The 13,854-nt window shown below is 42.5% G+C and overlaps 1 protein-coding gene across 9 annotated transcripts in view; it reads right to left on the reverse strand.

Annotated features, from left to right (window-relative positions):
• Window positions 1–8,570, reverse strand: part of TUT4 (terminal uridylyl transferase 4) — a 57,571-nt gene extending 49,001 nt beyond the window's left edge. For 5 of the 9 annotated variants that reach the window (XM_027837999.1, XM_027837998.1, XM_027837996.1 and 2 more), the window contains exons 1-3: window positions 8,483–8,570; window positions 4,617–5,264; window positions 298–461 (exon numbers count right to left, since the gene is read on the reverse strand). In XM_027837999.1, coding sequence (XP_027693800.1) covers window positions 298–461; window positions 4,617–5,166 — 714 coding nt within the window. In that variant the 5' untranslated portion in view covers window positions 5,167–5,264; window positions 8,483–8,570. Of the gene's footprint in view, window positions 1–297; window positions 462–4,616; window positions 5,265–6,667; window positions 6,841–7,314; window positions 7,574–8,482 lie in introns of all 9 variants that reach the window. The other 4 variants (XM_027837993.1, XM_027837994.1, XM_027837992.1 and 1 more) reach the window with 4 other exon arrangements.
• Window positions 8,571–13,854: the final 5,284 nt, after the last annotated feature.

Genomic DNA, 13,854 nt, shown 5'->3' on the forward strand with positions numbered 1-13,854 from the left:
AGCCCCTTCCTCAATTATCAGGAAAGGCCACCACCCAGCTTCCTCCCTCCCCCCATGATTTGTGTCCAACACACTGGTCCTTCATCGTTAACTCAGGCATTAGCCCCCCAGTTTCTCAGGGATAAATGGCAAGGGAGAAGGCGTGTCTGAGTGAAGCAGGCAGACAAGGAACTCAAAACTACTCCTACCCCCGGGGGAAGAGGAACACAGCCCACCCTGGGAGGGACAGCCGTGCAAGGAGAAGAATGAGAAGCCGCGCAGCCCCCAGCCCCCAATAAGCCAAGGAGGATAGTCTACTTTTTCCAGTCGAAAGATGTAATCGCGCTCCAGGCGCTCCTCAGCCTGTTTCAGCCCCAGCTTCTGCTCCGGGGTCAGCAGTGACTCATCAATTGTGGCGGCATTTTCTAAGTAATCCAGCTCTGAAGGAGGGTCTTTTGTTGGCTCAGCACTCTTCATTTTACCTGGAGAAGGAAGCAAGAGGAAGTCATTGTTACCAGAAGCCCTGGGCAGTTACAGAAGAGGAAGAGAGCTGCCCCTTCCTGAGCGGGGCACCTGCTGACCCACTGCAGACACAGCGCTGTCTGGGAGCCACTCCACACTGAAAGGCCTAAAGCAGACCCAGGGAGACCAAAGTCACTCCAACACAGCACCGAGAATGACAGGCTTTTCCCCACCAGGCACTCACTGCGAGATGAGTCTTACTGCCCAGTTTTACACCTGAAGAAAGTGAAGCTCCAAAGAGTCCGAGGACTTGCTCACGGTGACCCAGGAGCCAGGATTTGGACTCAGGTCCCCACCTAGTCTCCTCACACTGCAGTTCACCTGCTGCTACTTCCAGAGCCTCCGTGGAGCCCACCCACACCTGGGGGAGAACGTGAAGGGACCCCAGAGAGGAAACACAAGCTTGAGGTGAGTGGCACTGAAGGTGCCGCCCTGCTCCCTTTGGCCCGGAGATGGAGATGGACACCAGAAGCTTAAGAGGAGAGGGACAAGAGAGAGACCCACATGTGCTTGAACCCAAGGAACTGACTTGTGCCAGGTCACACAGCAAGTTAAGGGAAGAACCAGGCCTCTCAGCTTCCAGTCCAGGGTTTTTAAAGTGAGTAAGCTACAAAGCAAATCAGCAGCAATAGGATTTTATAATCAGAGGGTTCCCAATGTGAGTTTAGACTGTCCCGAGCAACACTGGGCTCAGATTCACACAAGTCCCTGCCCCACTGTTCTCAGCCCCAGTCAGGCTCCCTGACACCTACGGCCTTTAGCTCTGGTGATATGGGCTTTCCCTCCACTGACTCAAGTCAAGACCTTGAAATTAAATCCATCACCTGGTGGCCAACCTTCTGTGGATGAATCTTCTCGAACCCAGATTTGGCTGACCCTTAGACCACAGACACCTGCTCCCCTAGGCTTGGAAGGAAGTGTTCTTTCCCAGGGTTCTGTACACAGCAGGTGCTTAATAAATGTTGTTGAGCTGACTTCCCTTCTCCAATGTCTGACAGCACTTTGCCTGAAATCTCCTTGGCACCTCCCTAACTCTTCTCCCTACCGTGGTCTTCCCCCATGTAACCTCCTGAGGAGCAGGTCCTGTGTCATGCCTCATTTTGCATCCTAAGAAACGAACAGAGAACCTCAAAGAGTAAACAATTTTTGGACTGCTATTGTAATGCAAAGTATAACAAGAACTAGAGAGGATTTGGGGCACAAGAATGTAAGCTCCCCGAGGGCAGGGACTCAGCACTTAGTATAGTGTCTGGCACATGGGAAGACTATAAATAGTTGGTTTTTATCTTAGCTCTGTTACTACTATGTGATCTTAGGTATGTCATTGTGCCGTTGGGGCCTCAGTTTCCCCTTCTGTACAATGAGGTGGGTTGGACCTGATGATCTCTGTACTCAAACTCAGTATGTGTCCAGCTGACGACCGCTAGAGCCTGTGTTTTGCCGTCCAGTCTTCAAGAGCCCAGGGTTACTCACCAGCCCTAAGGCATCCAAGCAGGACCTTAGAGGAGGTAAACAAATACAATAATTTATTTTTTGATGGTGGGGGAGACAATAGGGAGGAGGAAATACTCACTGTAGAGTCATTTTTTACAAAAGACATTGCCTTAAAATTCCTTTTAGAAGTAAGCTTCACTAAATTAAAGTTCTGACCTGAGCTACAAAAATTCAGTTCCCATATGCCTTTTCAGGAATCCATCCCCTGTGTGGACAAGGGCTCTGTCTCGACTCTTCTCTAGGCTCCGTAAACTATCCTATACTCAGGGACACTCAAAAACACTAATCAATACTTGGAGGTAAAAAACAGGTGCCTGTGTATACCAAGTTTCCAAGTCAGATCTAACAGTGCAGATGACACCACCAGCAGCCTTCACAAACCAATTTGATTAAAACCTCAAAGGTTCAGCTGGGTTACCCAGGCAACTAGGCCCACAGCAATGAGTGAAGCTGCTAGGTCATTTGTGGAGCCCGACCTACTCAAGAACATCATTGATCGCTGTTGTTCCATTTAAAACCATGTTACAACAGAATCACGCATCTCCGGCCCCGCCACATTCCGGGTCTATGAGTTACCTGCATCTTTTTCTGAGGTTAAAGAGGGCCAACCAGGAAGGCAGTGCTAATAAGAGTACGGGAGGAGGATGCCAAGGTGGAAAAAAGAGGGGTGGGAACAGTAACACCTGTGAGGGAAACAGGGTAGAGAAAGGTAGAGAACATGGGACTAGGGCAGGTGGGCACCAGGTTTCATGCTTCCTTGTAACTGGATCAGACTCAATCCCCAGCTATCTGGCAAAAAGGTCCGACTACACTCTACTTAAAGTGAAATCTCATTAATTCAGACCCCATTAATCTGGTCAGATGATTCTTCACTATATGCAAAAAACAAATAATATGATTAGCAAAGCAAAGGGGGAGTGTCAGGAGGATGCCAGAGGAGTCATTTCAGAGAACAGAAAATTCCTCTGTGCATTTGTTTACAAACACCTGCTCTCTCTAGATCCCCAGAGATAGAGAAAAATCTCAGTCTGAATCCTGCCTTCCACAGGTTCGTGGGAGCCGGGGCACTCTCAGCTCCCATTTCCTCATTTGTACTAAAGGAATAATGGCACTGACACCCCAAGGGTGTTGAGCAGCAAATGACAGAATGTGGATAAAGTGCTTTGCAAACCTCAAAGTGTAGTACAAGTTTAAGTCCCACTAGAAAAACCTGACAATCATTTTTTAGCCCAAGTCAAGCTAATAAATGTGCCTATGCTTGAAAGTAAATAAAACTGCATTTTAAAAATATTATCTAATTGAAAATTTTCACTAGATTTGTTCACTGGACTTGGAGTCAGGAGAGCTGAGCTTGAGTCCTGGCTCCAACACTTCTGCCAACCATTCAGCTTTAGGCAACTCATCTCTCACCTCCGAGCCTCAGTTTGCTCATCTGTAAAAGGAGGGTGCGTTAGACCAGATACACTCGACGGCTCTGGTCTGTCTGAAGGTCTTATTAAACACAGAACTAAGGAACACGTGATGTTCATTTGTATGTCCATCTAGGTGAAGTATGACTGTTTCCTTCCAATTCTGGCGCATCAGTAAAGCTTACCTGGGACAGATGTATTATTCAAGATTCCAGAGAAAGTGGCATCAAAACACTCAGGAGACATGGCCAATGTATCAGTAAGCAACAGCTGGGTTAATTATAAGGCTAAATGGGGTGCTTAATGCATCCAAAGTGAGATTTAGAACTAGATAGCTCTCAGTGGAGTTGGAAGCAGTTTCTACCCAAATGCTATGTTTGTTGAAGGCATTATTATTCAGGTCTCTACAGTCTAGAAAGATATGGAATAATCAAATGATATATCTCACTTTCCTCTGATCCTTCACCCCTCAAAACCAGAGGTAACCTGATATCGTGGAGAGAGAACAGCATTTGGGGAGTCTGGAGACCTGGATAACCAGGGCAAGTCACTTTCCCTTCTCTGAGCCCTAGATTCATTATCCATAAAATAAGGCCCCTTCCAACCCCAATACTCTAGGAATCTATTTCTAAAGTTGTTTAAGGGTAATTAAGTTCACTAATTACGGACAAAGCATTGGAACTCTTTAAAAAAACAAAACAAAACAGGACCTACCAAGTACTATATATGACATAGAGCTGCATGCTTACTAAGGACCTAAATTAGGTTTCTGAAATATTTTTCAAGTTACAAAGTGAGAACCAAAAATAATCTTTAAGATCAGTTAAAAGTAATGCATATGTAGTAACTAATATTCAACACTTAGATCTACTATGGAACTGAATTTAGCTTTAAAAGATATATGTAGATATCACAAAGACTTCTCTTTGTAAACAAAGGTAATTAAATAATTAAGAAGCAATGCAAATTAGAAAGCTTTTTTTTTTTTTTTTTTTTTTTTTTTTTGCTTTTTGGTGTGGCAATCAGGGTTAAGTGACTTGCCCAGGGTCACACAGCTAGTAAGTGTCTGAGGCCAGATTTGAACTCAGGTCCTCCTGGACTCCAAGGCTGGAGCTCTATCCACTGTGCCACCTACCTGCCCCAGAAAGCATTTCTATAGGAAATTTTCTTTCCCACCAAAGAAAAATGACATGCAGTGTAACTCCTACTTACTTAAGTCATCAGATTTGTCTTCCGTTCCTGAAATACTATTACCAGAGTCACTAGTATTATCTGTACAGGTTTTTAGTTTCGGAGAGCCTGATGCAGTTTCTGAAGCTGACTTCCCTTTTTGTACAGTAGGTAAGGTCTCTTTATTCACATCCTTCTCAGAAGCAGAGGTGCTCAGAGCATCCTCTTCGACCTGCTGGGCTCTCACCGGCTTCACGCCTTCTCCAGTCACCAGTGGTCCTGGTGACTTTTTGGCTTTGCAATGACTTTGATCTTGAAGGCCAGACCCCAAGTCTTTCGTGCCTGGGACAGTGGAGGTATTTGCCTTACATGATTTAAGTTCTATCTTTTCTGTACAAACATCATTTTGTTTATTTTTTTTATTACCGTTCCCACTTGGAGAATTTCTTCCAATGTCCCTCACGACTCTATCATTTCTAGGTCTCAAATTCTGATTGGCTGGTGCTCTAAGAGCTTTGCTTTCTTCACAAACAACTCGAGCAGGCTTCCGTGGTTCATGCTTTCCATTTTTAGAGCTTGTGGACTCTTCCATTATTATGAAGACCTGCTTCTTTTCTCTTGAGATACCTTAAAAAAGATGATCTCCAGTAATCTGAGTGTCTTTCAGTCCAGTTTAGGCAAGTAAACTGTCTGGTGGAGAAAAGAATATCAGTTACTCAAAATGTGAAAATAACAACAACAATGATGATCATCTGATGAAAGACATATTGAAGCTTCCTAACCCGAAAAATGCCAAAACCCAGAAACTAATAATTTCACAAGGAATTAAATCACACTAATAATACAACAGACTGGACAGGTACCCAATGAGGAGGTTCTAATGATATTATGGTAACCATGACATCAAAACAACAAGGGAATTTTAGAAGACCAGAATTTAATTACTCAATAAAAATTTCAACCAACACAAGGTTGAAAACAGTAACAGAATTTTTAGAGTTAACATGTAAAAACAAGGAAGGCATGGAACCCAGGAATTCTGAGTCTGCTGGACCACATATATCAACATGTCTTATGTGATACTAACCAGGTAATCCTTTTATATATGACTTTCTTATCAAGTACTTCCTATTTCTACTGCTAATCTTTGCTTTTTCTTCACACTTGACTCTTTAAACATAGAAAAATACTTTTGCATAGACTTTCTGCACTTCTGGAGTATGAGTAGCTTAAATTAATCATTCTGTGAAAAAATAAATGAAAAGTGAACAAAACCACCGACATTACCAAAAAATGACAGAAGCATTAATAAAGTCAAGCCGAGAACCCATTTAGTCCTAGGGATATAATGGATATTGTCATCCCAGAGGAGGAACAACGTATCTGCCACAAAACTCAAATGTTTAACAAGTAGGAAATGGACTCACAATTTTACTGCTAATTGATTTCTACATTTCGAATGCACACACCCATGCTAAACTTTAGAAACACCAGGATTTTTCACTCTTCAGCTTGCTATAAAATAAAATACCCAAATCCAGATCTGGTTTACATAGCACTTTTTTTTAAAATCTACTTAATAAAGATTAATATCAAACAAAAAAAACCAAACCTTTTTTTTTCCAGGTGAAAACAAACTCTATTGAATTCAAATGTAAACCTCTATACTATTTATTCACTAAGTTCCACGATCTATCAGTTACAAATTTGTAAATTTAGGAATGCTAACTTATATAAAGCATGTCAGGGGTTGTGCACTGTGGAGGATTTAAGCGTGAATGTATTGTGCTTGGTCCAATGTGCCCAAAACAAAATGTTTCAATAAAAATAATATGCATTATAATGTTAACTTATAGTGAAAAAAAAATAAGTTTACCTAAAATAAGAAATTCAACCCTCATTTCCTGAGCACAAGGCCTTGTGCTAGTGGCTATAATATAGAATACTAAGATACCCTCCTTTGGTAGGTATTTCAAATGAGTGACCCAACCATTTTTCTTTAAGATTCCCTTTTCCTCCTGTCACTAGAGGGCTGCAGGGAAGGCAGGTAACCTCTAACCTTAGACTCGGTAAATAGGTCACCTGTTCCTCACCTCAGCCTGGTTGTCCTTCCAAGCCAGAAGGAGCCTTCACTGAAGACCAGAAACGAGCTCTCCTCTCTGTGGAGGCAGCCTGCAACCCCTGCTGCTCAATTCTTTTCATGCTCTTCTCTAGGTTCACCACCGGGGGTCTATCCAGGGACTGAGGAGGCCCTCCTCAATTTTTCCTGACATTAGAATGTACCAGGGAGTCACCCATCCAACCATCCAACCACCCATCCATCTGTCCATCTGTCCATCCATCTATCCATCCACCCACCCATCCATCCACACAGGCTGCCCAACTATTAACTCTCACTCTGGCCACCTTTTGCACAACCCCCCCATCTTGGTTCTTCCTCCTCGTTCGTAATGCATGCCATGGCACATAGCCTACTCACACTTACCCTAAGCTTCTCCATTTGCCTCTGAATCATATCATTTCTTAATTCTTTTGAGAATCTATTGCTCTATGACTTGCAGTCACACACCACCAGTAGAGTACTGGCAAAAAGATAAAGCCTTTGTTTCTGGGAGAATTTTTAAGGTCATTAAAAGAGCCCTGTAATTTCCCCAAGAAATTCAGCACACTCTCTCCTTCCTCCTGTTTAATTTCAGCCCCTATTCATTGTCTACTTGCAATGTCTGTACAAGATACACACCCACAGATGAGGAGCTCTATAGGTTGTCCAACTGCACATCAATCTGGAAAATGGACATTCTTCTTCCCCTTCTTTTGAGTTTGGTCAGTATTGTTTCCACTCTGCAAGTTTCGGGGTTGGATGGAACCAGCACTAACAAGAGTATCTGGAAGAGCTCACCACCCATGGAGAATGCCTCTTCTCCTTGGGACTGTGCCCAAGATCAGGACAATAGGTGTACACAACACTAGTGGGCCTGTCTCGCTGTTTTATATTTCACCTGTGATTAGAGGGAGAAGCTCTCTGAGAGGAGGGACTGCTCCATTTTTTGGGTCTTTGTACCCCTAGCACCCAGCACTGAGTCTGGCACCTGAAGCTGCTCAATAAATACTTGTTGATTATCTTCAAGGAATCTTAAGTAGTTTGGATGGATGGATGGGAGATCCCTTATTGGAAGAGCATCTGGAGTAGCATTTTGCTCTGATGTTATCAAGGGTGCTTTAAACAAACTCAACAAACAAAAAGCACAGTAGGCTCTTCTCTACACCTTTCATTAGGCTGTTTAATGGTAAAATGTAGTTTACCGTAGACTACCCCTTCATAAGAGTCTGCCCATCGGGAATACCCTCACTGAAGAGGTCACAGATTCACCTGTAGATTATTCTCATAAAAAGTCTACACAGATGGGGAAGGAGGTAATTATTTATATACACTTGTCTCCCCAGATAGAATTAAGCCTCTTGAGAGTAGAGATTACTTCATTCTTTGTCTGTATAGCACCAGAAGCCTGCACAGTGCCTAGCACATGGTAATAAATGGTGGTTAATAAAGGTTTGCCTGGCTGAGTGATGTAGTTTGCCTTTTCTGGATATTTATAAGATCTGAGAATTTTCCACACCTTTGCTTTCTTTCCCTCCTTCAGATACTTTCAAACTGATTCCTCAATATCACTGCAATCACATTCATCTAATAAAATTTAAAACTGCTTTTAAGTTTTTTTATGGAATCTCACTTAATAATAGCATTATCATTATTATAATTGTCTGGGCTGCACCCGGGAGGAATCTAAATACCTTTTATGCCTCTTAAGGAGACATGAAATTCCCCTGATGAGGTTTTTTTCTTTGACATTAAAATTAGCAAAATGTCTTTGTTTTGGTATTGTTGAAATAGGTGTGAGATACCTTACCCTGGGTACTCTGGCTCCAAGGACACCAAACTGAGGATGACTGCTACCTGGGCTTCCCTTGGACTTGGCCTTTACAAAGGGCAGACCGGAGCTGCAGAAAAGACACAGAGATAGGTTGGACTACTGATATGTTGGATTCCAGATGCCATTCCCTCCCCTCTAAGGAAAGCTTGCCCATCCGTATGACCCCTCAAGGTAGAGAGGCCCAGAGATGGTGGTACCAGGGGGACTGAGGAGCTCAAGCCAGCAGCAGTGAATAAGCGCCATGCTTCTCAGGATGCAGAGAAAGAGTTTTTGGACAAAGGAGGAGTCAGGGACAAGGAAGAGCAAGAAGCAGCCAGCATGTGGAGGAGTCAGACCAAATGCAGCTTTTCACTGGTACTGTGAGCTCTGTGACCTGGGCAGGTTCCGGGAAGCAATCCTATGGTTCAAAGGGGATGTGGGGGCTCACATCTAGATCACCCCCAAAAAGCAGAGAGTCCTCAGGTGCCATGCAAGCACTGAGTCTAACAAAACAATGTAAGGCAGGCTTCATTTCACCCAACAAGAAAACATGAAGGACTGACTTCAGTCTCTTTATTAACAGTCAAGACAGCAATCACTGTTCTTCCCTCTCTGGTGAGTCAACTCTATTGGGGACATAAACAATCCACCTCAAATACTTCCTCCTTGAGTGGCCTGGGGGATGGCAGAGTGGGGAGAGAATAGTAAAGTTCAAATAAAAGGGCAGCCTAAGTAGAGAAGACTTTTGGGCTTCTGGGGGAGGTAGGGGGACTTACCAGAGAGGGAAAGGGAGGTTCCTCCACTGTCAGTGGGCTTAGGCATGAATCCTTTTGTTTGCTATAGAGTGAAATAAACCTTATCAATGTTTTATTAGCTGGAGTTCCTGAGTGGGAACTAAGGACTCTACTGTTTAGAGACCTGGATATAAGTAAAATTCTGATGCTTCCAGGGGAAAAAACTGGTGGGGACAAGAGTCACCAAATCACGGAATTTGAGAACTGCAAGGCACCTCCAAAGACTATCAAGCCCTACACTGAAAGGAATCACCACCACAGCATGCCTGACAAGTAGCTGTATAGCCACTGCTTGAGGACCTACAAGGATAAGGAGCCTAGCTCTTGGGACAGGAGTCCACTGTGGGACAGCTCTTCCTGACACGAAGCCTAAACTCTGACTTCCACTCATTGCCTCTGGTTCTGCCCCCAAGGCCAAAGCAAGCCTGATCTGCCCACTACAATAATGTTCTTCAAAGATGTAAGAAAAGTGATCATAGCTCAATACACCAAAGTCCTTTAACAGACTTTACATGTCGCTAACTCAAGACCCTTCAAGCATCCTGGCCACCCTTCAGCTTATCAAGGCCATTTGGAACCATGGTGCTCAAACTGAACACAATATCGGAGTTAAGGGCTGATGAGGGCAGAGCACTTATTCTACTGGCTACCTTGGAAAAAGGGAGGTAGAAGAAGTGTGGGAGGATCAGGTAACATATGTCAGAAGGCAGGGAGAAATGGGCAACATTTGGGAGAAACTGAGGAAAATACGAAGGAGAATGATCTTCAGGCTTAGAATAATGGTCTGGATTCTACTTTGGGGTTAAGAAGAGCATAATGGATAATTAAGAAGGATATGAAAAGACTAAGGACAGTCAAGGAGGATTAGGAAAGACTGGAGAAGGTAGCTGGCAACACAAGGCAAAGGAAGGCAAGAAAACCTAAGTGGAACAAAGAGAAGGCTACGTACACTGACAGAGTAGATGGGATGGGGGAGGTGAAGCAAATTGGAGGTGATTTTTTTTTTAAACTAGGTATTTGGTGGATAAACATCTACAAGTAATTTTAAGAGACTAAAAATCTCAACCTCTACAGAAAGTCGGGGAAGTTGTAATTCTGTTAGTCAAGTGATTGTTTTCTGTGTTCCAAGTTTAGTATGATCTCCCTCCTGAAAGAGACAAAGAGACAAAGGGTTCTTAAAGGTATAAACAGAAACAAGGCTTCAATGGGGGTAAAAAAAGGTTTTGATTAAGGTGAAGGAGGTGGGACAACCCCTGTCAGGACAGGATAACAGAGAATGGAAAAGTATGACCACAGAGAAAGAAATGGGCAGCTATACAATGAGAACTTAAAAAAAGATTGGAGGCTCTTCCTGAAGAAAGAGCTGGATGTTTTGAGGAAGAAGCTGCTGGTCTTCCCAAGAATGACATAGGAGAGCCAGAGAAACTACAGAGTAAAACTCTCCTGTAAGAGACTGAGGTAGCGCAGTGGATAGAGCTCCAGCCTTGGAGTCAGGGGGACTGGAGTTCAAATCCGACCTCAGACACTTGACACTTACTAGCTGTGTGACCCTAGGCAAGTCACTTAGCCCCCAACTGCCTCACCAAAATAAATAAATAAATAAATAAAAAGAGACTGAGGAAAGAGCATAGTAGCAGTGAAGGTTTCTTTGTGTGAAGAAATCCAGGAAGCAGAATGCGGAAACATTTGGGAAGAATGTCAAAGGAGAGACAGAAGTGAAAGGAGATTCTGTCATGGACTTTACTAGAGACCACTTGTACAGAAAGAGGAAGTTGAAGAAGAGTTTAAAAATTGAGCCTCCAAGGAGATCCTGGGACTCTGCTTCCTAAAGCAGAAAGATCTGTAGACCTCGAGGACACTGATCGCAAATGTGTCCCCCAGTTCTCAGCTGTTACAACAATAGCATCAATTGGTATAATAAATGAATGCACCATTAAATAACTAACTCTTTTTTTTTTAATGATCAAGAAAACAGAGAATCCAAGGCAACTGAAGGAATCAATCAATAAAGACAGCAGAACGAACTGACAGGATCTGGAATGCATGGGAAAAACTTCTAGACATTGGTCCATTTCCATCTCCTCCTGCTGAGCTCTCCATGATAGACCACAGGGTGGAAGACTAGAAGTCTGGAATCGTAAACACAAGTTGCTGCTCTAGCTTATCAGCACCAGGCCATAGGGAGGGGTGAGAATTTACACTCTGGGAAGCTCCTATTCCTAGTTCTTTACTGTAAGGGTATTACTGTTAATATTCTATTAAGATCAAATGGACTTCAGCCTTAACGTGCTTCAAATTCCCTTATTTCACTTGTGAAATCACAAAAAAAGTATTTTCTTTACCTTTGGAATCAGAATTTTAGAGCTGAAAAAGATCTTTGAGATAAGCTAGACAAACTCCCTTATTTTTCCAGGTAAGAAAACTGAGTCCTGGAGAAGCTGTGATAAGAATATATTCATAAATACCCCATAAAATACGGCAAGAGTCCCAAATGTTTTTGAGGAGAGGACTTACTTCCTTTTAAAGGAAGTGGAGAAGTATAGGACATGGTGCTTCCAGTCATATCCCCACTCGCTGCTGGAAATGCCCATTGTAGTAGGAGTCACCTGAAGCATAGTAGCAACTACTTGTTACACAGGGCTGGGCTTGGATTACCTAGCTAGGGACCATGGAACTATGGTATTTCCTGAATTTGCTATAAAACTATTCCAAATGTCACAACGGTAACAATGACTTGTTATAACTGATGGCGAGACGGTATTTTAAAATAATGTAGATCACTACTAGAATTAAAGTTAACTTCTCTTTCTTAATTGTGGCATCTATTGGATTATCAACCAAATGATTTAAATCATCTGTAAAGTCTTCAAAAATCAGGGAACCTAAGTACAGTAATGGTCATGTATAACCTAAACCGGAAGGTCCCAAGGCCAACAAAAGGGACTGAATTTCCATTCTCGTCCTTCCCCACACACCCTCCCACCTCTGCCCCCGTGAGTCTGGCTGAATATCCTACTGTTGCTAATTCGGTTAAAAGAGCTCTGGACTTGGAGTAAAGACCTCGGCTGGAATCCTAATTCTGTTAGTGGGATTCAAATTCTCGGTCTTTGGACTCCCAAAGTGGTAGTATTTGACAGGGTGACTTGGGGCAGTCAGTCACCATCTCTCTGAGCCCTGGTCTCCTCCTCTGAGGAGGGGGTTTGGATTAGATGACCTATAACATTTCTTACGGCTGTAAATCTATGGTCCTGTGATCCTAGCAGCTGGTAATACAAGGCGATCAGTAAAAACTTGTCACTTATAAGAAAATCTAGGTAGTTGACAGATGTCTGAAGACCCATCCCTTCCTACAGTCTTTATTTAAGTTAGAGATGCAGGCAGAAATAGATATTGTTAGAATAAAAGTTTGATAGGTTCATTGTAGAAGATGTTCTTAAGCTAAAAGAGCAACAACCCACAGTTCTCCACTGGGTGACTTCCTGATTTAGTGACCTTCCAGGGTTGATGTGCTGGGAATCTAAGCACCGGAGGGCCTGCTTGGTCCAGGCAAGTTGAGAAGGCTTAGCTGAAGCAGTGTTGTGTGTAAATAATGTTTTGTGGGGCCTCAAAGTTCTGCTTTAGAGTCAGCCAACAAGACTAGAATCTTAATCATATGGGGTAGTGGCTGACCGAGTAAGTAATTGCCCTGTGAGCCAGACCAGGAAGTCACACTGACCTATATGGGGTGGCCCCACTAGTTCTGTTAATTCAACAGGAGAAGACTGCAAAAAGTCTGACTTGTAAGATCCACAAAACATTAGACTGACAAAAAGCATCCATTCTGGCTAAGCCTTGAAATTCATAAGAACAAGTACACCGCCAAGGCAGAACAACTTAGTGGCACTTGATAGATGTTTGTGGAAATGAACTGAATAAATCAGGAAGTCCTGGGAGTCTTTGCTAATGTCCTGCTGTTGTTTTAATCCAACAAGTTATAAAAAAATTATAAGAAACTCCCCGTGGTCCATAAGGAAAGACAATGTATTTACATATAACATTACCCTGCTGGCTAAGCAAAATGGTCCAAACACCCAGAGGTCCAAATATCTTCACATAATAAAATGTTTCCATGCATTATTAATGAACAGAGATCATTAAAATGTTTAACAAATCTTAAAACCGGACATAAGACTACTGGTTACTTGTTATACTTGAATAATATACAACAGGCTAAACTTAACCTACCCTAATGTTTAATGGACAAAAATATGCAAAAATCTGAAAACATGTTCAAACTGAATCATACTTTATTGCCTGCTATTTATGCCATTACTACAGTGATCAATAAAGTCCATTCTTAGATCAACGGAAGGTTATTTCCCAATAATTCATAAATTCAGTAATCAATGAATACTTGTTGAATAAACATAAAAAGTGTACTAAAATCAAAATAGGAAACAAAGAATTCTTGACATTTCTAATGGAAAACTAATTAGAACCCAGATGTCTAATAGATTTATCACCATTTAAAATTGTAATTATGAAAGCTTTAAAAAATTACCCATTTTCTCCTCTGGGCAAATCCAAAGAGTTTTT

This window comes from Vombatus ursinus, unplaced genomic scaffold, assembly GCF_900497805.2.
Source record: "Vombatus ursinus unplaced genomic scaffold, bare-nosed wombat genome assembly UNPS02014825.1, whole genome shotgun sequence".
NCBI classification, from domain to species: Eukaryota; Metazoa; Chordata; class Mammalia; order Diprotodontia; family Vombatidae; genus Vombatus; species Vombatus ursinus.